The sequence below is a fragment of the Pinus tabuliformis genome, chromosome 3_2, assembly GCF_031772625.1.
Source record: "Pinus tabuliformis cultivar Carrire ecotype Pingquan chromosome 3_2, CPIR1, whole genome shotgun sequence".
In the NCBI taxonomy this organism is placed as follows: Eukaryota; Viridiplantae; Streptophyta; class Pinopsida; order Pinales; family Pinaceae; genus Pinus; species Pinus tabuliformis.
Genome location: NC_142302.1, coordinates 1,050,515,948 through 1,050,541,262, shown reverse-complemented (window position 1 = coordinate 1,050,541,262; position 25,315 = coordinate 1,050,515,948). Strand labels below are relative to the sequence as shown.

At 39.1% G+C, this 25,315-nt stretch overlaps 1 protein-coding gene and 1 pseudogene across 1 annotated transcript in view; both read left to right on the top strand.

The window, feature by feature from the left end:
• The window catches only part of LOC149184207 (ABC subfamily C protein), a 60,045-nt gene extending 38,684 nt beyond the window's left edge, over positions 1–21,361 (top strand). The window contains 4 exon segments of the mRNA XM_089415267.1: positions 20,866–20,936; positions 20,938–20,980; positions 20,983–21,029; positions 21,031–21,361. Of these exon segments, the coding sequence (XP_089271393.1) occupies positions 20,866–20,936; positions 20,938–20,980; positions 20,983–21,029; positions 21,031–21,361 (492 nt within the window).
• Positions 21,362–21,497: 136 nt separating this feature from the next.
• Positions 21,498–25,080, top strand: LOC149184206 (uncharacterized; annotated as a pseudogene).
• Positions 25,081–25,315: the final 235 nt, after the last annotated feature.

Here is a 25,315-nt window from a genome sequence, read left to right as displayed (position 1 = left end):
TGTCAAGAATATACCATTTTGTGTCTGTCATACTCATCGGCTTCTTTGTCTTTCTGCTCAATGGTAAGTACAAATCTCTCTGATACAGATAATATTCCATCTGCATCTTCCATAGTTGGTAGTTTTGGCTGTTGAATTTTTAGACCCTAAACCTACCATCTTCCACCATTGCTCCCACTCAAACCAGGAACCCTTCTCTCCTGCGAGTTTATCAGTCAAATAGACCTTCGGCTCTGATACTAGTTGTTAGTAAATTATATAGTACAGAGCAATAGAACACATAAAATATTGCAGAAATATAAAAACAGAAAGTGCATAAAACAAGAGGACACAGATATACGTGGTTCACCCAGTTTGGGCTACATCCACGGAGAAACAACCAGTCCTTCTTTTATTATATTATCCAGCAAACTAAAGAGATACAACCTACAGCAGATCCGCTGTAACACCCTCTTCGCTCTCAATCTCCTCTCTCTTCCTCACTCAGAATACAGATACAATATAGACACAATACAATTCCCTCATATATACTGAGGGGTTGCCTTCTAGGGAAAAAAACCCTAAATTAAACATAACTTCTATTGTCAGATCATCCGCCTAATGAACAGCCCAGGTTGACTAGAAATTACTAGACTTTTACAAGGCAATTTTACATCTATTTTAGCTTTGGGGGCGCTGCCCCCAGACCCTCGTCGGGGAATCGCTGGCCCTTATACCCCCCAACCAGGGGGGATTAGCTCCCTCGGACCCCTGCAGGGGGGACAAGCCCCCCCCCCCCCGCACCCCTCTGCGTGGAGGGGTGTACAGTCTTCCTGGGGTATACATCCGACTGAAACCTTTGAATACATAAAATAATCAGGTTCCACACCCAATAGTCCTTTGCTTGCAGCTGTCATAGAAAACATTGTTTTTCCTCTTTCTCTTCATGTAGACGCATCTTCAATTCATCATTCTCGATTAAAGATTATGTTTGTTTTGCTTTAATTCTTTCATGGCCTCTTCTGTGGCTTGCAACTGAAGCTGCAATCGCTCCTTTTCCTCTATCTCTTTTTGTAGAGTTTCATACACGATCTCCACTCTTTTGGAAATGTTGACCATGGTCTCGTACATTATTCTTTCATTGTCTGTTGCTGCACATTCCATTGTTCACACTGCAATTCACATCAACACAAAGACCGCTCTAATACCACTTGATCCAGGTCCAGGTGTGAAGAAGGACCCTTCAAAGACCTTTTACTTTCGTGATGTGTTAAGTTGCATTTTAAAAGAACATTAATGAATCCATCTGCATGCGGAAAAGAAGAGGAACATATCAATCATCAGCACATGAAAACATAAGCATTGATAACGGAGTTCATCCAAGAGGGACTACGTCTTCGAGCTCCGGTGTCAAGATGGTGTAGGCCGCTGCATTAAGTGCTGTCAATAATGGTGATGTTCACAAGAGATGATGTCGCAATCATACAAGGAAAAATTACCTCATGCAGGAGTCACTCTAAGAGATGTTCCACAACTATAACTCTCAATCAAAAGACTCCTATCAGTATGACACAAAAAACATGCATGATGAGCATCCCGCCAACATGGCACAAGAGGATTTCAATGAAAAACAAAACATGCATGACGACGACGAGAGTATCCCAACAACATACAACAAGGGATCTCAAAACATAACACGATGAGTTATGACAACAAGTACATCACATAGAATATTCTGCATCAAATCAAGCAAGGAATCATGACAACATGTAATACACAAGATCTTGCATCAACATCAATCAAGGATCTGTACAACATAATGCATAAAGAAGAAGTACATGAATACATCATATAACTCACAACAAAGGGGCCATATGAAGCTTGATGTTCATATCCTTAGCAAAAACAATCCATAGTGAATAATTTTTTTCACATTGTCGATGCGCAGGCAGGGCCCATTACCAATCCGGACTTTGGTTCCCCTTGCATCAATATTTTTTCTGGTTTGTCACAATCAGGGGCATCTGAAACAGATGCTATCAACGTGCTAAAGCTTGTTGAACCATCGACCTCCCAGCTTTGATCACAAGAAGAAAACTACTCTGGACTCCCTGGCTCTCTAGCTCTCTGGCTATCTGGCTTTGTAGCGCTCTGGCTATGTCGCTGCAGTTCTGTGGCTTTGCCTGACCCTCTGGTTCTTTGGCTCACCTTCTCGCGCTGCCTCGATCAAGCTCTATGGCTCTACGGCTCCACGGCGCTCTGGCTTTTCAAGCTTCTCTGAGTAACTCGCGAGCACTGTCTAGCTATCTCTAGTTTTATTTGGCCCTCTCATTCTGCGAGTCTCCATCAGGTGCAGCCTCCTCCTTGGCTCTCTGGCACTCAGGCTCTCGGGCCCTCTCTATCCTCGGCTCTCTGCATTCATCATGTTTTATAACATGTTTTTGTGACAAGGCCGCTTAAAATTTGGAGTCTGTTGGTTTAGAATAGAAGCCGTTTGAATGGAAGGTTTGGCTAGCGCAACAAAACCCCAAAATGGCCTTTTTTTGTTCAAAATCAAAATACATAGAAAAATTGAAAAATCTGAAAAACCGAACTTCAAATTTTATGAAATCGGGCTTATAAACCCATCGGGTCCACACTATATCGCAATTGCATATCGCTCTGTCAATGGCCCTGTATATCGAGGAATCGCTGATCGTCGATCGCCGATACGTCGATTTGCTGATCGCTGATATGCCTATTATATCTGGACCATTGATCTGTTCCTTGATCGGACGGTACAGATTGCATCGCATGTCATTATCACGTCGCCCCTTGGTATCGGGAATCGCCGATCTCTGATATGCCAATCGCCAATCTGCCAATCGTCGATAAGCTGATTAAATCTGGACCGTTGATCTGACTTCCAATCCGATGGCTGAGATCGCATCGCATTTCGCTATCGCTACGGCCCAGGGTTCTTTGCTGATACGTTGGCATACGCCGACGCCGATGCCGATCTCTAATATCGCAATCACAAGTTGGCTTTGCCTGGGTCCCGATATCGCGTGCTTGCCTTCCTCTAACCCGATATATCGGAGATCGCCGATCGGGGTTCTAAAGGCCCAGCTTTAAGTCTACCCTTTGCACTCCTCTGATTTCGATTTGCCTTATAAGGCTTTTAGACACATTTTTATAGGGAATTCCTCCTTTTTCAAAGGAACCAAGGCAAACTCTTTTTGCGATAAATTCATCATCCTGACTCGGATTGGGGTGTCGTTCACACCGTTGGAATCAAGACGATGAGATCTACGCTCTGGTCCTGGGTCGACATCATTCTGTGAACTTCAATTTCCGAGCGTTCATAAACCCTCTTTGTCTTGTGTGTCTTTTTGGAGCCACCTGGATCAGCAACAACGCCAAAATGTTGAGAGATTAATTTGTCCAATTAAATCTCTTAATATTAATTGTCAACCCGGGTTCGTAAGCACGAATTGCCTTGTGCTTTCTCAGTTCAGGCTATGTCATAGTTTAATTGTTTCCTTATTAATGGTTTATGAAATAAATACTCGCAAATCTTATCATCTAATGAGTAAACCCAACAATCAAATTTATCCTAAAATCTTCACAAATTCCAATATTCAAATCTGTACTTAATTGAGTATTCCTAGTGGCAAAAATAAACTTCTATTCACACCAAACCCTAAGCAAAATTTTCATGTTGATACCAGACTCTACATGGAAAATCACTCAATCGTTTTCAATAAGCATTCTATAATGACAATTCTTTGAAAGAAATCAAACAACCCTATGATAATCACCACTCAGCGTATTAAACTATTGATGCCATAATCCTTCGTTACCAGAGCAAATAATGATAACTAATCTATAACAATCCAATTACTAATTCAATGAGTGATCTATCCTATTAATGCTTCAATCAACCAATTATACTGTACTTAAGGGTTTATGTTCAGATCAAGGTTTAGGGTTCAAGTATCAATTGGAAGAATTACTCTGTTTTGCTTTATCTTGTTGTTTTGCATTCAATGGATCACTTACAGGATTTTAATAAATGAAAACAACTATGATACTTATCTCACTTAATGCTCAGCTATCAATCCTGAAGGCTATACCTAATTCTATGCTACAATCAAACAAATCACTATGCTATTGTAAGTCAAAATGATGATCTATTCATGGAGTAAAAACCCTAACGTATGAACTGAGAAAGGAGTCATTCATTCAAAGGAGACAGGCTTTTGCACAGAACTGAGGATGATCATTTTGATTTACCACCGATATTAGCAATTGAATGAACAAAGGAGATAAATGGTAACTATAGAATGGGTCTTTTGAAAATGTCCCTATAATGTTTATACCAGTTTACAGTGCATCAATCCACAGTAAAACAAGTCAATTAATCATTTGTGCAACCCAGACATACTTGTATTTAAACTACCAGTTCGATAATTTAATTAAGTTCATTAAGTCTCTCGAATGATCTAGCTAGTGCCAGCCTATCTTCAAACGCCTCTGTAATGCTACAATTGGGATTGATTTAAGTCGATTCTCTTCAATGAAATAGAGGTTGATTTAGGGAAAATAGATAAAGCCTATTTGATTCAATTGAAATCATTCTTCATCTAGAGCTATTTGAAAGAGTTAGGGACTCCGATATCCACTATGGGTGACAATTCCAATCAATATATTAATGACCATATAATTCATTCTAGGTGAGGGCAAACAAAGTGATGGGGTGGCTCTAGTTCGAAAGGCACGAAATCACACCAAAATCCAATTGTGATTCATAAAAGTGACAAAGACTTCTGCAAGCATAACTAGTAATCAATCAATCAATAACAATCCACGCAACAAACTTGTAAATGGAAATGGAAATTGAATGAGTCTAAGTTTGCAGTGTCACTGCTGATTCAAATACAAACAATCCCAGATGGGTGGGCCCAACCACACCTAGGGCTGATAACTTACAGTAACTTAAACAATTTGGTTCACAGTCAAAACATAAACTTCATTCCAATCAACGCATCCGAAAACAGCTTCAGAACAAGAGCAGCATCACGATTATATTCAAACTGGTTGTGATCATACAGTAAAATGCTTCATAAGTTTGGTGCTGCCTCCCCCCTGGCATACATGCAGAGCTTTGGCTTTATATAGAGCTGCTGATGAAAAAAAACATGACTATTTTCCAAAAAAACATAACAACAAACTAAAAGATGCAATATTTAATTCTTCTGGAGAGCCTTCGAATAGCTAATGGTTGATGTTGATGTTGATCAATGCATGAATGGAGGAAAAGAACTTATCAAACCGTAACTGTGGCATCAAAATAGGAAAATCCGAATTTGACTGTTAAGTACAAATCTGGACATTTTATATAAATTGGCCTCAGAGAACTCCACATATCTTCCAAACCGTAAGGAATTTTAGAAAAATGTTTGAGGGTTAGTAAATTGGTTATACTAGGACCAAAACCCATGTTCCATATTTTCCTCATTCTCCTTCACCTGCACGAAAATCTAGGCAGAAGTTGGCAGTTTGAAAATTATTGCAGATTTGGGAAAATTTATGAATTTCCTTCTAGAGACCCACATGAGTGACCTGGGTGCAATCCAAGTTATGGAAAAGTATTACAACATCATTTTTGACAATAACCTCTCTTGGTTTCTCCGGAAGCATGCCGAAAGTGTCAAAAGCCCCAAATTGGCCATTTCCGTACTCTACTGGCTCGTGAAGAAACTTGGCGATGGAACCCTGTGAAAATGTGATTGGAAAAACCGTCATTAGTAAATCATGGAATAATCATCTTTAATCATAGAAAATCTAATAAAACTAATGATAATCAACCACAAGACATAGGATGTGTTTTGGCAATAAATGATGGAATTAGGGTACGGAACAGGTTAAATACCTAGGGTTTTAGGGTATGAATGGTGATATTGTGTGATGAAAACATGATCATTTTTTAGGCCCATCAATGATGTAGTCAATACCAGAGTGACAGTTGCAGACAAGTAGAAGTCTGAGGCTAAGGAGCGTAGTGCAGTGTTAACAGCAGAGCAGGTGGCTCAGTGAAGAGTTCACAGCAACACAAATTCTTCAATGACAGTGTAGATGCTAGTAGTAGTTAACACTCAAGAGACAAATGCTTCATACTGAACATAATTGATTTAGTATGTCAGATGCTTCTCAGTTGCAGTGGTTGAAGTTGCAACTACAATAGATGGGAGGGAGTTGTAGTGCAGATGTAGAGTTGGTAGCAGTATGGAAGTGTCAATAGCAGCATAGATGCAACATTAGAGTTGTGCAATGGTTGGTGGGTAGAAACATCCATACATCAGTAGCGTGACAAAGGATGATACCAAGACAAAGTGTTGTGGTAGGGTGTGCAACACTAGAACATAGTCCTCACTAAAATGGAGTGTTAGTTTTTGTAGCATCGGATGTGTTATAGCCACGAAACATGGCGAAGGTGCTAGAATACATGAGATCTCCATAACCTAGGAATTGTTTCTAGAAATTCCACCCAGAGATGGCTTAATTAGATTATTAGTTGACTTTTAAACATTTACTAAGTCTAAACTTAGGGAATATAGTTAATTAATTAGAATTAATTAATTCAAGGTGAGAATTCTCTAGAAACTCACACGGATCGACTCTGAGATGATATTATCCCTTGATTATGTTTGAATCATTATTGTTGGTGCTCCAATAGAGGATTGTAAGAAGAATTCGATGGGAACTTGGAGAATACACCAGAGACACTTGGAGAATTCGATTTTCCAGAGTAGCAGTTGTCAGTTGCATAAGAGTTCGCGCTTCATTAAGGAAGAAGAGACAGTGAGGCTAGAGGAAGTTTTCCAGATCCAATGAGTGCATTTACATATAGGATAAGATTACTGCAGGGGGATGCATAGAGGCATCACAGAGCCTCAAGAAGGAATTTTGATTTGCTCGGAAGGAAGATGTTTTTAGTTCCAGAGGCCAGACAAAGGTTCCAGAGTATCGGAGAGACGTTTTCCCAGTCAGCAGCAGGAAGGACAGCTAGACTAGCAGTCAGTTCACCTAACAGTTGTAGCAGACAATATTAAGTTGACACAGAGCTAATGTAGGCCTAGTTGGATGACTTGATTTTTAGAGGTAATCGAGTGCCTGAATTGCCTGGAGAGAGGGTAAATTCCTTCTAGATATTTTAGCTAGTATTTTCTCTGCAAGATAGCCAGATTTAGGCATCCATATTATTGTACTCAAAATCTATCACTATTGCATAATAATAGAAACCCTCAGTTACTGCACCAATTTTCCCAAGTTGGGTTTTTCTGGGGACATTTATCCAAAATAACGATGTCATTTTAATGTGTGTGTGTTTGCTAGTATTTTATTAGTTTCCAACACTATTATTTTTCTGTAGTTTATTTGTGAAGGTTGCAGTGTGATGAATTTGGTATTTTTCCATAGCAAATAAATTGTTAAATTAATTAACAATTAAAAGAATTAATTCCAGTTGTTGCAATAGGATTTCAGTTTTGAAATTTTTACATGATATCAGAGTGTGAGTGATCAACCAAGAAGCTCAAAAATAGAGGAAATAATTTCATTGCTAAGAAGGAACAATCTGAAATTATTAGAGGCAAGGTAGTGCTCAGACAGGTAGGCCAAATTGCTCGTGAAAAAAAATCATTTTTTAGTTGCAGGGCTGCAGAAAAATCGAGTTGCTCAGGTTAGTGATTCTAGTAGTCGGAGGGAGCTGTAGCAGCTCAAATCTTCGTTGATCATATTCCTTGGTTGGGCACATAAGGTTTTGCAGCAATTGCTAGAGAAAAAAATGTATTGGGTGGAAGAGAAAACCACACACACTAGAGGGAAAATTTCTCTTAGAGGATCACAAGATTTAGAGATCTGATTTTTTTTCCAATTGAAATTTGGCAGTATTTGTGAGAATATATTCTCACTCCAGATGGGAGTGCAAGTAGCAGATCCAGCAGCCGAGTAGTGGGAAAGAGGGAGATTTTTGGATTTATTTTCTCTAGTTTTGAGTTTCACAAATTTTACATCTTTACAAGGATGATCATACACGATTACGAGAGGAGGCTCTATGAGTTAGCCAAAATGTAGATATGCGTAGCAATTCAACTTCTAGTTTCCGGAAATAAGTATAGGAGGAAGTGCGATTTGCAAAGAAAGTAAGGGTCCCAACCATGGACTAGGCTTGAAAGGAGGTAGTGGGGCACAAGATCTAGAAGGAGGAGGAGTATGAATCTCCTGCATTCCAAATGAGAAGGGTCCAACACAGTTGCAACAAGGATATCAGTCAGGTCAATTCTGGATTCCTATAGCGGGACCATCACCTTTGCTAGCCCACAATATCATAGTAGCAGGATCAGTTTCAACAGACGCAATCTGTCATTAGACAGTTGCAAAGCTAGTTGTAGTGAGTACCCGAGAGATAGTTGTAGAACTAAATGCAGTGACCTAAGCAGTGCGAATTTTTGAGTTTTAGTATGCATGTGCAGTTTGAGCCAAAATATTCCTAGTGCAGAGCTTCACAGTCCAATTTCCAGTGCAGGAGGACAATTCGAGTTTTCAAGAGGGAGGAGAGAGATTTACCATAGGGAGATCGAGACTTAGAGGGAGTCTAGTTTTAGAGGGAGCATCCCTCTGGAAGCTAGTACTTAAGGATCTAGGGAGATCAGAATCATTATTGCAATAGTTGCATTAGTCGTGTGGATGTATCAATAAAGTAGTAGCAACAACAATATTAGTAGATCATATTCACCATGTTTGCAGCAATACCTCCAGGAGTGAGTTGGGGTGACTTAGAGTTGTAGCCTTATAGAGCTACATAAATTAGGTAGGGTCCATTAAGGAGTCCACCTCATGGATCAATACCTAGCTATGGGGGCCCACAATATTCAGTAGCGGGATGGATCATTGGTGCATGATGCAGTTAGTATCAGAGTGACAGTTGTATACTAGTAGCAATCAGAGGCTGAGGAGCACAGTGCAACATTAACAGTAGAGTAGTTGGCTCATTGTAGAGCTAGAAGTGATGCAAAATATTCATTAATAGTGAAGATTCTAGTAATACTCATGAATATGTAGACAGATGCATCGTATTGAACACAATTCATTCACTGTGTCGTATGCTTCTTAGTTGCAATGGTTGCAATTACAACATTAATAGATGAGAGGGAGTTGCAATGCAGATGTAGAGTTGGCAACAATATGGCAGTGTCAGCAGCAACATGGATGCAAAATCAGAGTTCTGCAGTGGTTGGTGGCCAGTAGAAGCCAGACATCAACAACATGAAAAAGGATGATACATAGACCAAGTGTTGTGGTAGGGTGTGCAACACTAGAACACAATCCTCGCAAAGAGGTAGGGTTAGTTTTTGTAGCATCATATGTTTTCTAGCCATGAAACTTGGTGGAGAGGCTAAAATACATGAGATATCCATGACCTAGAAATTGTTTCTGGAAATTCCACCTAGATATGGTTTAATTAGATTATTAGCTGATTTTTAAATATTTCCTAAGTCTAAACCTACGGAATATGGTTAATTAATCAGAATTAATTAAGTCAAGGTGACAATTCTCTAGAAACTCACACAGATCAACTATGAGATGATCCTAGCCCTTGATTTTGTTTTAATCTTGGTTGTTGGTGCTCCAACAGAGGATTATAAGAAGAAGTCAATGGGCACTTGGAGAATATAACACCAGAGACACTTGGAGAATTCAATTTTCTAGAGTAGCAACAACCTATATCCAGAGAGTTCGAGCTTCAGTGGGGAAGTAGAGATAGTGAGGGGTAGAGATAATGAGGTTGGAGTAATTTTTATAGATCCAACAAGTGCATTTGCAGAGAGGAATATATTACTCCAGGAGATTTCCCAAAGGCAATGCAAAGCCTCAAGAAGTGTTATCGGGAAATCTAGTGTCTATGCAGAGCTGCTAGTCCCACTAAGGATGGTAGCTACCTTAGAAACAAACAAACTAAAACCGCTTTCGTTTTGCTTTATGAGAAGTAGATAAGAGGGGAAAAAAGAAGACCAAACTCTGTCTTGCGCTTGGTTCCTTGCTTGATTCCTCTCCCTTCCAATAGATCTTTGCCACTCGCTTCCTTGTCTACCCAGCTTCAAAGAGCACCTGTAGAATCAAAGCAGCATAACACTATCCAAGAACATATATCTACTATCATAAACAATATAGGACCAGATATATATTGACCACACAAATGCATATATCATCAATCATACAAGAATGTGGAGGAAAACTTGAATAGCTTTATTAATAATCAAGAATAGCAAAGAGGATTACAACCAATTGTTCTGACCTAGCGTCATCCTCTTAGCAAGAAAGCCCTTCTTCACCTCATGAAAAGCTTAGATCACCCAACACTATGATGTTACACCAAGAAACCAGCAGCACTTCCTTACAAGATACAAAATTCCAGCCTCCCTCCTCTGGATCTCTGGGATGAGAGATCCATATATAGATGTTTGCAAGGGGGGTGAGTCAGCTTCTGAGATTTGATTAGTGTCCTCTCTCTGATAGTTTTGATTCCACTTGGAGATTGATGATATCTTACTTATCCCTGGGCAAATGCAGAGAGGCAAGTGTCACAAGAGAAGTTTCTGGAAGATTCCATGATCCTCCACCTCACAGATTGACCCTGCCATTTGTCCATTCTCGCCCATCGCACCCCATAGAAGGGCTTTCCAGTATGCATCGCACCTCCCGTGTGCATTTAGGTGGGATGCAGCGCACTTTGACCATGGAGCAGGTGAGATGGTCCAGTTTTGACCAGTTCTGAGTAGTTTTTCATGGAGAACTTCTGGGAGATGCTGTAATCAGTTGACCTTGTTCTTTTAGGGGTTGGAACAACACTTTTAGGGACTTAGGAGCCCTTGGTTTATGGACATTTATGATTGGGGTTGCAATGCCCAAAAATGTCTATAACAGTTTCCCCCTAAAGCATGAGGTCGTTAATCTTTTGATGTCGGGTGAAATGCTTTATCATGAGGATCCGAAGTTTTTTCAAGCTAGAAGGCGACCTGTAATAAGATACAATACAATACATTATCTTCATAATATTTTCATGATCTAGCTGAGGCGGGCATTCCCATGCTCAACTTTATAAATTCATTTTCATGTACATAAGACAGAAAATCGTCTGAGTGCAGACTGATGATTCTAGTAGAGCCATCATCCCTTGGATTGGATGATTATCTGTGCAGTAATGATGTACATTTGATGTCTTTATTTTCCTGAATATATATCGCAACCCGGATGGATGAAACTAGATCCGGGGTCTTTAATCTCGTTCGATCTTCACTCAAAGTACAAGTCGATCCATGTGAGAGATGTCCTGGAGTCGAACATGGAAAGACATCGCCTGATTACCAGCCAATGATGTAAGCTGTTAACAGGGGCGAGAGGAATCACCGATAATGATGATGACCCTCAAGGTATCATAGTAAAATTCACGTGGTGTGAATAAGGGACTTGGTGTCGAACACCACGCAAAATCTTTCAGTCGAAGGCCATTGATGTAAACCTGTCGCCGGAAGTGAGAAACTTGCCATTGAGGCATGCAATTTTCAAAGTACTTAAAGGGTTGTTCCTAGATTGACTTCCTCGATAATGAGTTGATGTTGACAAGAAGCAATCCGCCATAGGAGGGCCTTAGTGAATCCCACATTAATGACACGGAACGGAGCAAATGATTTTAATGGAGGTGAAAACGATCTGATGACATAAGGTTCAGGGTGGCGGTCATGAAAGTATGGAGCGTAAATGTATTGCAGTGGATGAGACACAGGTGAATTCTCTAAGTGACTTCTCTTGAACATATCGGCGACACTGACATGATCGATTGGTAGAGTTAACCCCAAATGTGGATGGTGCGACGGACCCATGGCGATATGACCAGTGAATGGAACAACCCAACCCGACTCGGATGCGGAGTGAAAGTGTCATGTTCAAGAGCAACTTGCTACCAATAAAGTTTCTTCAAGTTTTCTTCCCAATTTTTCCCCAGTCATTGCTGACCAGTAACTCTTTATTTTTTTCAAGCTTGAGGAGGATAACATATGCTTGTTCTATAATTTTCCCTTCGGGCAAACCCATCGCTATGTTTTAACGAGCCTAGCGATAGTGAAACTCGTTCTTGTCTGTATGGACAAGTTTGTCGCTATTCAGTTTTAACGAGTTTAACAACAAAGATAACTCGGTCCTTTTCAATTTTAGAGAGTCTGAAATGGGACGTAAAGAAAAATCTGACAATCCTTTTTCGTCATATAATCCCTTAAGTCTGAAAAAGTATAAAATAATACAGAAGGGATGAATTTTCAGTAATTTTAATGAGCTAAACAAAACAAGCGCTCGATCTTTTTGTGTAATAATCCCTCAGGTTCAAAAAGATTAAAATCTAAAAGAGGGATAACACTTTCGGTCACTTTAACGAGCTGGAGAGGCCAATTACTCGGCAATCTTTTCATATTTTACGAGTCAGTTGAAAAGAGCTTAAAGGAGACTCGTTTTTTGAGGAACGAGTGATAAATTTGGGTAGCAGCTAATTCCAGGTAAGGTTTGGAATTTTCCAATCACGGCAGTGTCACAAGGATGGCTAACAGGATCACTCTTCATAGTTGTTCCTCAAAAAGGGTAAACAATCAAATGGAGGTGAATGATCGGCCAAAATAGAGTGGAGGTGATGATGAGAACACGACCAAGGCTTCAAAGGCTGATGATAATACATTCATGATGGTTATTTACCGGAAATTGGTTCATTTTTTAATGAGCTTAAACTCTGGGGGAACATTTTCTCACTGCTTATGTTTACTTTTTAACGAGCTTGAATTCCGCGTTAAAACTGCTCGATGCAGGTTTATTTTTTAATGAGCTTGAACCCTGCAGTAACACTGCTCATGATAAGTTTACATGCCCCTAGCATAATAACACAAATCGAGGTGCATGCCCCCCAAGCTTCATTGCATTCATCTCGGTGGTTGGAATGCAGGTTTACCTTCGAGATCTTCGAAAGACTCGACTTTGATTTTACGAGAATGTAATCAAAGACTCGATTTGGAAAGGGAGTTGTTTCATTTTTTAACGAGGTTGACACAGTAAAAGAACTATCCTCATGACTCCTTGTTTCATTTTTTAACGAGGTCGACACGAGATAAGAACCATCCTCGAAATCCATCGTATTTACAGTATTTGATAGAAAATCAAAACTAAAGGATGATTAAGGTTGCTGGAATAATCTTCGTGGTAATCCGAAAGATGGGAGCAATGGTGGTAATCTCCCCATGGTGCCTCTCCTATCATCATCGATTGAATGATGACTTCATCTGTAGAATGTACATGCGACTAAGGATCTGAAGAGGTGCCATATTCCTTAGACCTATCTATCCAAACACTCGATGAGCGTTGATTTGGGTTTGCCCCCCAAGCCAAGAAAATTGATTGCTACAATATTTCTAAAATGGCAATGATCCATGCTGACAAAATGTTCAGGAATCTTCTGAATCCATTAGATATAGAAGATTTCATATTGCAGGTTTCCACTGTGGCCACTTCCGCCAGATTACTCGGAGGCGGTAGGGCAAAAGTACCCATTAAGGCAGGGTCTTTTAGGAGGCCTACTCCAATATTTTGAAGCGAATGATTGCTTCCATGGATCATTGGAATGCTTCCCATAACTTGTGAACTGTTGGGGAGAAATGTTTGTTGGTCGACGATTGTAATTCCTCCTTGGAAGGGAAATGTAATCTTCCTGAAGTAGGTCGACACAACTGCGGCCATGGCATATATCCAGGGCCTTCCCAGTAGGATGTTGTAATCGAGGTTTCCGTCGATTACTTCAACATCAATTTCTACTGTTTTTCCCCCCAGTTCAACTTGCAAGTTACTCAAAATCCCGTCTGGAGTGTATGATTATCCATCAAATGCTTTTAACATCGTTGACGATCGCGACAAGGGCGGTGAGCCTAAATTTTTCCAGCAACTCATTGACATAATACATGTAGATGCCCCCTCATCAATAATTGTTCGATGAACAGTTTTGTTGAGGGCTTTCACTTGAATAAGGAAAGCTAGTTGAGTTGGTAACTGACGGTCATATCCTTTGTGATTAAAGGATACAAGATTGGAATCCGTTGGGTCAATCCCACCTATTACTGATAATAGATTCTGCTTTTGGGAGGTGAAATTTTGCGGTACCTCAAGTGTTGACATAGCGGACGGCGATTGGGCCAGGTCCTCTACTATATTATAATTTTGTGCTACTTTGGCACGAGGATTAAATGTCGATTTGTGTACTACTCCCTTTGGCGGATTTATCATTGGCTCAGGAATGATGGGTGGCACAACTTTGGTCAAAGTTGTTGTCGAACTACTAGGTTGTTCATTAGCCTTGTTATTCGACAGCTGTGGATTCCCGTAATCTTTATTCCTTGTCAAAGCATCATTTTGCTGCTCTGAGATAGAAAACATTAGCACTTGGTATCAGGAAGCATTTTGATTAGCAACCAGTTTGGTTCCCGTGTTTGGAAACGGATCAGTCAATACTGCTGAGGTTTTTGAACTCTTAAAGAGTTTCTTAACTTCAGCTTTATGTGGACAATCTCTCATTCGATGATCCCCATCACATATATGACACCTCGCAGGGGGTTTCCTTTGCCCAGAAGGGTTTGCAGAAGGTTTTTCAGGAGATGACTCATCCTACTTCTTTTTTCTCCCTTTATTTTTCTTCTTGCCCCCTTGTTGCTTTAGTTGTTTGCCCTTGTCGGTTGACACAGCATTTACGTCCGAGGCAAGAAATTCTTCATTTGCATTTTGATCAGAAATCTTACGGGCTTTCTTAGATGTAGCCTTTGTCGATTTCGTGCTTGTCGTACCTATCACGCCATCGCCGGCATGAGAGTCTTTGTTTGATTTAGGAGGGGGAGGAACGGAAAATTCCAGTCTAGGAGCATCAGGTATTTTATCGTAGAGTGTGCCAGACTGAGTATAGATCAAGTCTAGATATTGTGCACGAGCAATAAATTGCTCTTCAGTGACGACTCCTCCCTTTGCCACATCTTCTGTGATAGAAGGTAATAATGACTTAATAAACCATTCAGCTAAAAGCTGATCAGGAACATATGTTTTTACCATTCTGCTACGACGTCGCCACTCATGAATATGATCAGATGTGTGAGTGGCCGTTGTCTGTTTGAAATTGGTAAGAAGCTCTGTTCCTATTTCGTACCTTATTGGTAACTGAAAATGGGTTAAAAAGGTTATGGATAGGGTGCTGAAGTTATCGAATGAAGCTCTAGGCAATTCGATATACCATTTTGCTGCCGGACCAGTTAACGTTCGCTGAAAAAGGTGAAGCCTAATCGAATCATCGTTTAGAGTGTTAGATGAACACCACAGATGAAAGGTCATCACATGATTCGACGGGTCTTCACCCGGATTTCCATTAAATTTAGGAATATCTGACGGAAGTTTATGTGGAATCGCCGGCCACCAAGGGGCGTAAGCAATTGGATCATTCGTTAGCCAGTTTAGATCTGGTAATTCTAGAGTTGCTACAAAGGGCAACTATTGATTCAGGTTAGGCGAAGCATACCCAGGATAAGATGGAATTGCCTGAGCAGTGGGTCTTTGCATACCAGCATAATGTATTTGATGCTGGTAACTTTGATAAGGTTGATGGGCATAACCATTATAATATGGTTGTTGATAACCGCTTTGGAAATGCAGTTGCCCATTAATTACAAAGACTTGTTGCTCAGGTCCTTGATATGATTGCTGGAATGGCGGTTGTTGAGATTGAACCAGTGATGGTTGTTGGACCATTTGCTGTTGTCCAATACTAGATGATTGACCAAGATGAGGAGTCATAGTACTTGTTTGAGCCTGAGTCGCTCCAGATAAGGAGGCACTAACCTGAGGTTGTGAATGAGTCGTTGAGACAAGAGGCTGTTGTATTGCACCCTGAGAAACTTGGGGTTGACATACAACAGGTAGCGCTTGTACTTGTGATGCAGTCACTATAGCAGGTATAGTGGGAATATTCGACACAGGGTGGACTGGTTGCATTGAATATACAACCCTTGGTTGCTGAGGCAGTATTGGTACCCAACCGCTGGATGTAATTCCAGTTTGACTTGAACTTTGTTGTAAACTCCCATATGGTTGTTCTCCAGGAGGGAACAACGAAAAGGCATACTACCCTCCATATGGTGGCAATCCAGTACTTAAAGGGTAGATTGGCCTTTGAAGACACATTGGATCAATGTGTTGAGTTTCAACATAAGAAATACCAGATGATAATCTGGATGAAGAAATAGGAACTGACCATGTCGTCGAAATAGTCCCTGATTGGACTCTGGCTTGTTGTTGATAACTTGCCAGGACAGAGAGTATACCGGCGAACATCGGTTGAGTAGTAGCAGGAGGTTCTGCCGCTGCTATGTCAGATGACACAGTCCTGGATGTCGACGGTTTTTTAGACATATCTAGTCTATCCAAAAGATTTTCAAGCAATTTCGATTGACTTTCTTCCACGATTGTGGATTAGTCGATCAAATCAAAATAAAAGGGAAAATGGTTCCGAATTAAATGAATTTTAGACGCTTTGACACAACTTGTTTTTTCAATTTTTAAGAGTTGAGAAAAAACAAAAGATGACTCTAGTCGCCTTCGATTTTTAATGAGCCTGAAGTGACAAGTGCTCAGATGGACCTTTTCCTTTAAGGAGTCTGAAAAGGAACGAAAGAGACTACTCTGGAAATCTAGACAAAGGGATTACCAAACCAATCACAAAACTGCAGAATACTTTTTACGGTACGACAGTCAATCTTCCTGAATGTTGTTTTCAGTGCATTGCGATTGATATGGCGGCAGACACGGCTTCCTATGGATAAAGAATATAGCCTATTGTGGTCTCCCAATATATACTCGACGGTACGTGGGAGTACAAGTCCGTACTGGCACTTATTGTCTCAAAGTGGAGGAATCACCCAACCAGCAATGAAAACAACAGTTACCAGGCTTTACGACGTCGGAATACGTCTCTAGCCTAGACTTCCAAATGTTGTGCGTTAGGTTCCAAAGCGTTTTTTAGATTCATTAAATTTATTTTACAGTTGATCTTGCTTAAGAAATTTGCCTTTCAGGTTCACCGCGTGATGTAGATATACAATTCCTAAAATGCAATCTAGGATGATAAACAATCGTTTAATCTTCTTTTTGCAATGAAAATCCTAGCTACTAAGGAAAGAGAGATGATATTCTTTCAACATAGAGCAGAGAGCACACACTATATGCACTGTCCTAAATCAAACCAACAAGCCGTCTAAATGCAAATTCACATGCATGTATTTGTTTTCAGCCTTCTTAATGTGTGAATGATAGAAAGAAAGCTAAGCGTAAATCTGAATTATTTTTCAAAGCGACATTACTAACAAGTTTCTTTTCAAGACAAAATGAAGACAATGACGACACTTTGTTATTTGGAATTGAAAACTTGCTTTCGACACTTGAAAAACTATTAATTCAAATCAAATACAAGAGTAACAGTGTAATCGACTATCAAGAACAATCAAATTCTCTTCTATGACTGAAAATGACACTTGCGACACTTCCAAATCAAGAAACGATAGTTCAATTACGCTACTTCTTTGTAAAAGAGAACTGAAAATGGCTCACAATACATAAAAACATTTACAGTTATTTGCACAATGGAGGCAGAATAATGGCAAGGAAGGGGTTTCCAACAGAGGTATACTGACTACAGACAGCAAAACTCCTGAATAAAGCTGAAAAGAGTGAAAAAACCAAAGTCTGAAGGCAAAATTAGCCCTTTCTGATCAGCACACCTGTTACACAGGGATTCCAGTATGCATCCCACCTACAGCACACGGGAAGTGCGATGCATACTGATATCCTTGAAGAGAGGGTGCGATGGTACAGTGCGAGACTTTTGATCCAGTTCTTGATCACAGTTTACAGCACAGTTCAGGGATTTTAGCCGAGCAAGTGGTAATCAGTAAATAAATCACAGGGGTAGATCTAAGGAGGTTACTAGAGCCACCACAAGGGCAATTAGAGAGCTTGTAAATCGATTGTTCAGTTTATAAACAAAACCCGGAGATAGACTGAAGCAGCATTGATCTACTTTGCACTTGCATAGCAAATGCAGTTCGAAGGTTAGCTGGCTTGACTTCAGGCTCTGTCTGTAAGTTTATAAAGCAAACAAATATAGACAAACAAACAATCTATTTGCTCCCCAGCGGAGTCACCATTTTGTTATCGGGAAATCTAGTGTCTATGCAGAGCTGCTAGTCCCACTAAGGCTGGTAGCTACCTTAGAAACAAACAAACAAAAACCACTTTCGTTTTCCTTTATGAGAAGTAGATAAGAGGGGAACAAAGGATACCAACCTCTGTCTTGAGCTTGGTTCCTTGCTTGATTCCTCTCCCTTCCGATAGATCTTTTCCACTCGCTTCCTCGTCTACCCAGCTTCAAAGAGCACCTATAGAATCAAAGCAGCATAACACTATCCAAGAACATAGATCTACTATCATAAACAATATAGGACCAGCTATATATTGACCACACAAATGCATATATCATCAATCATACAAGAATGTGGAGGAAAACTTGAATAGCTTTATTAATAATCAAGAATAGCAAAGAGGATTACAACCAATTGTTTTGACCCAGCGTCATCCTCTCAGCAAGAAAGCCCTTCTTCACCTCATGAAAAGCTTAGATCACCCAACACTATGATGTTACACCAAGAAACCAGCAACACTTCCTTGCAAGATACAAAATTCCAGCCTCCCTCTTCTGGATCTCTGGGATGAGAGATCCATATATAGATGTTTTCAAGGGGGGTGAGTCAGCTTCTGAGATTTGATTAGTTTCCTCTCTCTGATAGTTCTTGATTCCACTTGGAGATTGATGATCTCTTACTCATCCTTGGGTGAATGCAGAGAGGCAAGTGTCACAAGAAAAGTTTCTGGAAGATTCCATGATCCTCCACCTCACAGATTGACCCTACCATTTGTCCACTCTCACCCATCTCACCCCATAGAAGGGCTTTTTAGAATGCATCGCACCTCCCGTGTGCATTTAGGTGGGATGCATCGCACTTTGACCATGGAGCAGGTGAGATGGTCCAGTTTTGACCAGTTCTGAGTAGTTTTTCATGGAGAACTTCTGGGAGATGTTGTAATCAGTTGACCTTGTTCTTTTAGGGGTTGGAACAACACTTTTAGGGACTTAGGAGCCCTTGGTTTATGGACATTTATGATTGGGGTTGCAATGCCCAAAAATGTCTATAACAAGAAGGCAGTTCAATTTGTTGGGAAGGAATACGTTTTTAGTTCTAGAGGTCGGATAGAGGTTCCAGAGTGCTAAAGAGATGTTCTCTTAGTAAACATCAGGTAGGATGGCTAGACTAGAGGTCATTTCGGGCAAAAATTGTAGCAGGTAGCATCAAGTTGACGTAGAGCTTGTGCAGGCTTAGTTGGACGACTTGCTTTTCAGAGGCAGTCTAGTGCCAGAATTGCCCAGAGAGAGGGTAAATTCCTTCTAGATATTTTAGCTAGTATTTTTTCTGCAGGATCGCTAGATTTCGACATCTAGATTATTGTACTCAGAAATTATCACTATTGCATAACAATAAAAACCCTCAGTCGTTGCACCAGTTTCCCCAAGTTGGGTTTTTTCGAGGAAATTTGTCCAAAAATAATAATGTCGTTTTTATTTGTGTGTGCTAGTATTTTCTCAGTTTCCAGTGCTTTTATTTTTCCGCAGTTTATTTTTTAAGGTTGTAGTGTCATTAATTTTGTATTTTTCGTAGCAAATAAATTGTTTAATTAATTAACAATTAGAAGAATTAATGCCAGTTGCTGCAATAGAATTTCAGTTTTAAAATTTTCACACATAATGCTTGGGGAAAGTATTTATATATACTTTTCCCACTCCATGGCTCTCTTTAGCATGCGGCGCTTCTTAAGCCACATGGGCCCCAAGTTATCAATTTATCAACTTCTATTGCTAACACACCATTTCCCGTCATTGTGGAGTTGTGCACCCTTCATACTCCTACCATGGAGTGGGCTCAATAACCATTTTTTTATTATTATTAAAATATATGAATTACAGCGTATTACAAATCTAGGCCTTCTAGTCACTAAACCAACACTGGAACCTATGCCTGGGCACACTAGCCCCACAATATCTAGCATAGATATATGGCATGCAAGCCACATATCATAACCACCTACACATGAAATCTTGCAATATACATCCAACTCACTAGCCTAATATCAATTACATCCATTTACATCATAAATGGGCAAGGGTATTACAATAGGTGTTTGAATTGTTAAAGTCAACCTTAAGGACAATGACCATGGTTCTGTGAAACTACGTTGGGGACTTTCTAGCTGCACTGAGGCCATTTAGAAACCTCTTTATGAAAAATGTTTAAAGAAGAGGAACAACTCATTGGAATACAAAACCAAGCAATGCAATCAAGCTTCCAATGGATGTACTAGTGGAATCTTGGTGAAACCTAAAGCTTTTTGAATGGAAACTAATTATTAGGTCCATTTTCTAAAGAGCATGGTTACCTTCACTATTTGATCATATTTCAAATTGGTTAAAACAACATGTTGGAGGCAATACCAAAGTCCTTTGGAAACCTACAAAAGGCATTACACATTCGTACGAATAATAACTCACCAAGTGTTCAAATAACAAAACATATTTCCAAACTTCCAAAGTTGATTCATTTTTATTAGACACCAATAGCTTAACAAATAGTGCTAGAGTTGATGATCCACCCAATTTCTTCTACAATTTCCTAGAAGTATGAAATGGATGACTGGAAAACAACAATTAGTAAAGGAAATGAGTGCCAGCAAGAGTCGCAAAACGAATTGGTGGATGGATATTGCATATGTTTTGTTCATTGGCCTTTAAAAAAAAAAAAAAAAAAAAACGAGGTGTTGGGAGGGTTATATTCTCTAGACTTACCACACCATTACTTTCTAGGACCATGAAAATGATAGAAAATTGTGCTATATCCTTCAATCACATTATATGGAATTTGGAGATGCTAATGTCCATGTTATTCCACTCTCTAGTAAGGAATTTTATGACAAAGCTATATCAACAACCTGTAGGGTGACTGTTACAAAAACGGGTGAGATTTAAATTCATATTGGGTAGCCTGTTGAGGATGTAGAAAGTAGGATAATTGAGATTAAGAGTGTTGTATGTAGTGAGAAGAATATTGGAAACCAAAAACCTCACATTAATTCCTATAATGGCTTTGGCAATAGATCTTTCAGTTATTCATAACATTCAAAACAATCACATTGAAACTTCATGATGCCAAAGTGCAGCTATATATCAACCCTTCAATCTAGTTTCAATAAAGTAGCAAAATTTTGGCTAGTTTGGTCTAACTTCAACTTAGCCTCGAATGTGTAAATTCATGGAAAGCTATTCTTTTTCAAAGACTATTTCTGGTGGATATCAAGATGAAAATCATTCTAGTGGTTGGAAAATATATTTTTGGGTTGCACCTTTCCAGCCTTAATTAATGCAGATACCTCTAATGTCTTGGAAAGGATTCAAGATTAGCTTCTTCCATACAAAGGCACATTTTTAGAGAGGGCTGGTCGTAAACCATATTTATATGACCCGTTCTAGATTTACAATACTTTGATACTTGTCACTGCGACATTGGGGAACTTAGTAGCTTATATATCACAATAAATAACACAAACATTGGGATAATGGAATTAATCAGTTTACATGGTTGAATGGGCTATTTTATGGTCATGTTTCTGTTATACCTAATGCACTCTACTTTGTCCTCAAATATTTCTCATTAACATCGAGCCTTGTAAGCCTTTGGTATTTATATAACTGTTGTAGCATTTTTTGGTTTTGATAAGTTAGAATAAATTAGTCAAAAAATGAAAATATTTTTCAAAAATGTTAAGCTAGGATATGGACAAAAAGAATACTGAATAAAAATGTTAGGAAATATTTTCATAAATATGTCCATATCAAAGAAAATGTTAGGATAGATGCCCTAAAGAATGAAGGAAAAAATAAAATGTTAGGTTAGAAAGAAAAAGAAAAAAATAAATAGACTCTGAAAGTGTGCAAGTCCAAGTGCCACTACTTTTACTTATTATGCAAAATAATGGTTGTGTGCAGCTTGTCATAAATGCCACAACCCATGATAGTCAAACTGTTTAACCTTGACTATTTCATGCTTTAAATTTCAGGTTTATAGTTAGAAAATAAAGATCTAGCCAAACTGTTTAATCTTGGCAGATCAGTAGTTAGGTAGAGAATAATAAGGAGCTCATCAGTTTAATCTGAGCCCTTGGATGTTATTAGGTTAGAATAATGCACTGCGTAAACCCCCATACTTAGAATTATATAGTTTGTTTTTCAAAAGAAAAAGGAAAGAAAAGGGTATGCTAGCCTAAATGCACTCAATTAAGTGAAATAAAAAATGTTAGGATAAGTAAAGGGTAGGTACAAGAAAGGTTACAAAAGTACAAAGTTGATTGAAGCCTAAGCACATTTATCATGCTTGATCATGTGTTTCAGTGTGCAGGAGAAGTTTTGAAGTGAAAATATGTTCACAAGTTGATTTGGCTAACTCCCCCATCATTTCATTTCATTCCCCACTACATACTTACTAATATCCCCTTTTCCCTTCATTTTCACCTTTGCCCTTTGGTTTCACACAATTTCCTAGCAAATAACCCTCCAAAGTCATTTCCCTACTTAAAATACCCTTTGCCCTAGTGTGAAACCCTTTCCCCATGGAAGAAATCACTTTCCCCTTGCAATTTTCCTAAAAAACCCATAAATAACCCTTTACCCTAAGTATGTGGTTAAATAAAACCCACCGCAGTTAACCCTGGTCCCACTCCTAAACCCATCACGATCTGTCTAACCGCCACTTTATTCATTAAACTAATTACAAATCACTTGTAATTAACCCTCGGGCTCGCTAATATCTGCCCTATCCCCTCTGTGAAACTCCACCGTGCAATAGCGTCCGATCATTCGCTCCCAGATCTAACGACCCACAACGATATCGCGCGCTCCCAATATCCGAACTTTACCCACTCGAGAGCATGTGAGGTTCGTGGTTTTGCTTGGGCCCCTTGTGGTTATGTGTCATTCCCACGTTAACTCGCATGCCCTCGGAGAAAAACCACCCCACGGCCAAAAGCGGTGTGATGAGCCTCCGAAACCACTCCACACATATGATAAAACCATCCATTGTTCACTTTGCGCCAAATTAAAAAAAAAAAAAAAAAGTTAACCGTTTACCATTTAAATGCCCAAACCTTCATTTTTGCTCTTTTCACCCGTTTATAGTGTAAAACCCTCCTAAACCTTCCTGCGACACCATGAGCCTCTGCAACTCATTTTGACCTCCGATTACCGTGCAAATACTACCAGGACTCCATCCAAACACATGCGCCATGCTAAAAAGCCATTGTCACCTTCCTGCAAGCCTCTGTTTTTCTTAACAAATTGTTGTATTTTGCAGGTGATCAGCAGAAGACCAGGAGACTGGATAAACGATTTTTATACATAGAAAACTTGTTTGTTCCAGATTCTCAAGAAATGAATTTGAATGATTTTCCTTAACAAAAGATTCCATGCAGCAGAGCAGAAAGGAGTCATTTATACAGAAAGAAGTCATTATACACAGAGAAATTTACACAGTAAAAGACAAACAGATGATCAATATCCAAACTACCTGATGCTGAGACATGTAAAAACTAAATGATTTACTGTTGAAATACACAGTAAAAACTTGAAATGTATAGTAAAGTAAAAAGGCACAGTAAAGGATATTGACAGGTCATCAAGGTCAAAGAGTATCAGATGAAAGTGTATCAGCGTGAAGATCAAACTACCAAGCAGCTTAAAGGGCAAAATATCAAATACCAAAGCCAACAGAACCTAAATAACAGGGACAACAAGCAGCAGTTCAATAGTTGTCTCTATCTTCTTGTAGGAAGATATTTCCTTTTCCTATTTTTGTTAAAACAGTTTAGGATATTTTCCTAAGTTCTATTGTTGTATAAATAACTCTCTTTATGAGTTATTATGGGTTCATTGTTCACCATTGAACCAGGTTGACCATTGAAGAAGAGTTGTACTCTGTACCTTTGAAGAAGCATTCGTAAACACTTGATGTACTTGACTTTTCTAGACCTTTAATATAAAGCAGAGGATTCTGAATTCAGTTTTACATGGTTTGTGTTTCCTGTATGTTTTTCCAGTTTACACATTATGCCTTTCCTAATATTCTTATGTCTTACAAAGATACCTAGGTAGGAATAATTGTATCTCAATTTACTCCTATAAGCTTCTGAAGTGATAATCATTAAAGAGAATGGATTAATGAACTATCTGTTTAATTAGTTCCCTCTAAATCAATAAATCATCATCACCTTGTTGTAAGCATAAGCATATTCTCTTGAACCTTCTGAAAATCGGTCAGAGGTTTTCATACTTAAGATTATTCAATTATCTGTCTAAAAATTTTCATAATCATATTATTTTTTGTTTCAACTCACCACTATTCAAGCTATTACACTGTGTAAAGTTTTATAGAAGCCCTTTACTTTGGGATTAATATTATTCAAAAGGTTAAACATTAAAGTGTTACATTTGTTTTATTCATTGGTATTCCAAACTTAAACAAAAACCCCCAAAACAATTATCTTAGATGCTTTAGCATTGATAGTTGACCACTATCATCTCAGAGGTACAACAATAACTATTCTCTCTTTGTGTTTATCCATGCTTCATGCCTATCTATTATTCCATTGAAGATATTTAGGTGGGTAGTAGTTGGTGTTGCAGGGTTGATGTCAACAACTTTTCTTCCCATTAATCTCAGAAGTCACATCAAAACTGCCAGTGAAAGATGGTTCCTTATAGTGGTAGGAATATTTTTGTTGCAACTAGGGCTTGCTTTCATATTGAAATTGTATTTCTTCACTATTGTATTGGGGAAGGATTGATTAGACATTGTTATTGATGCTTTCCATAATTCATATTGATAGACTAGATAGACGTGTTGGATTTACTTCTGATGGAGAATATCTTATGGTGAGATATGTTATTTGTAAAATTATTTTTCCCATTTTTGTAGTGAGCACACAATGGGGATAGAGCCACTAGTCAAGAATAAGAACAAGAATGGTGTTGGGTCACTCTGGGCCAGAATCAGGCATTGATAAGGTGGTTAGCACCATG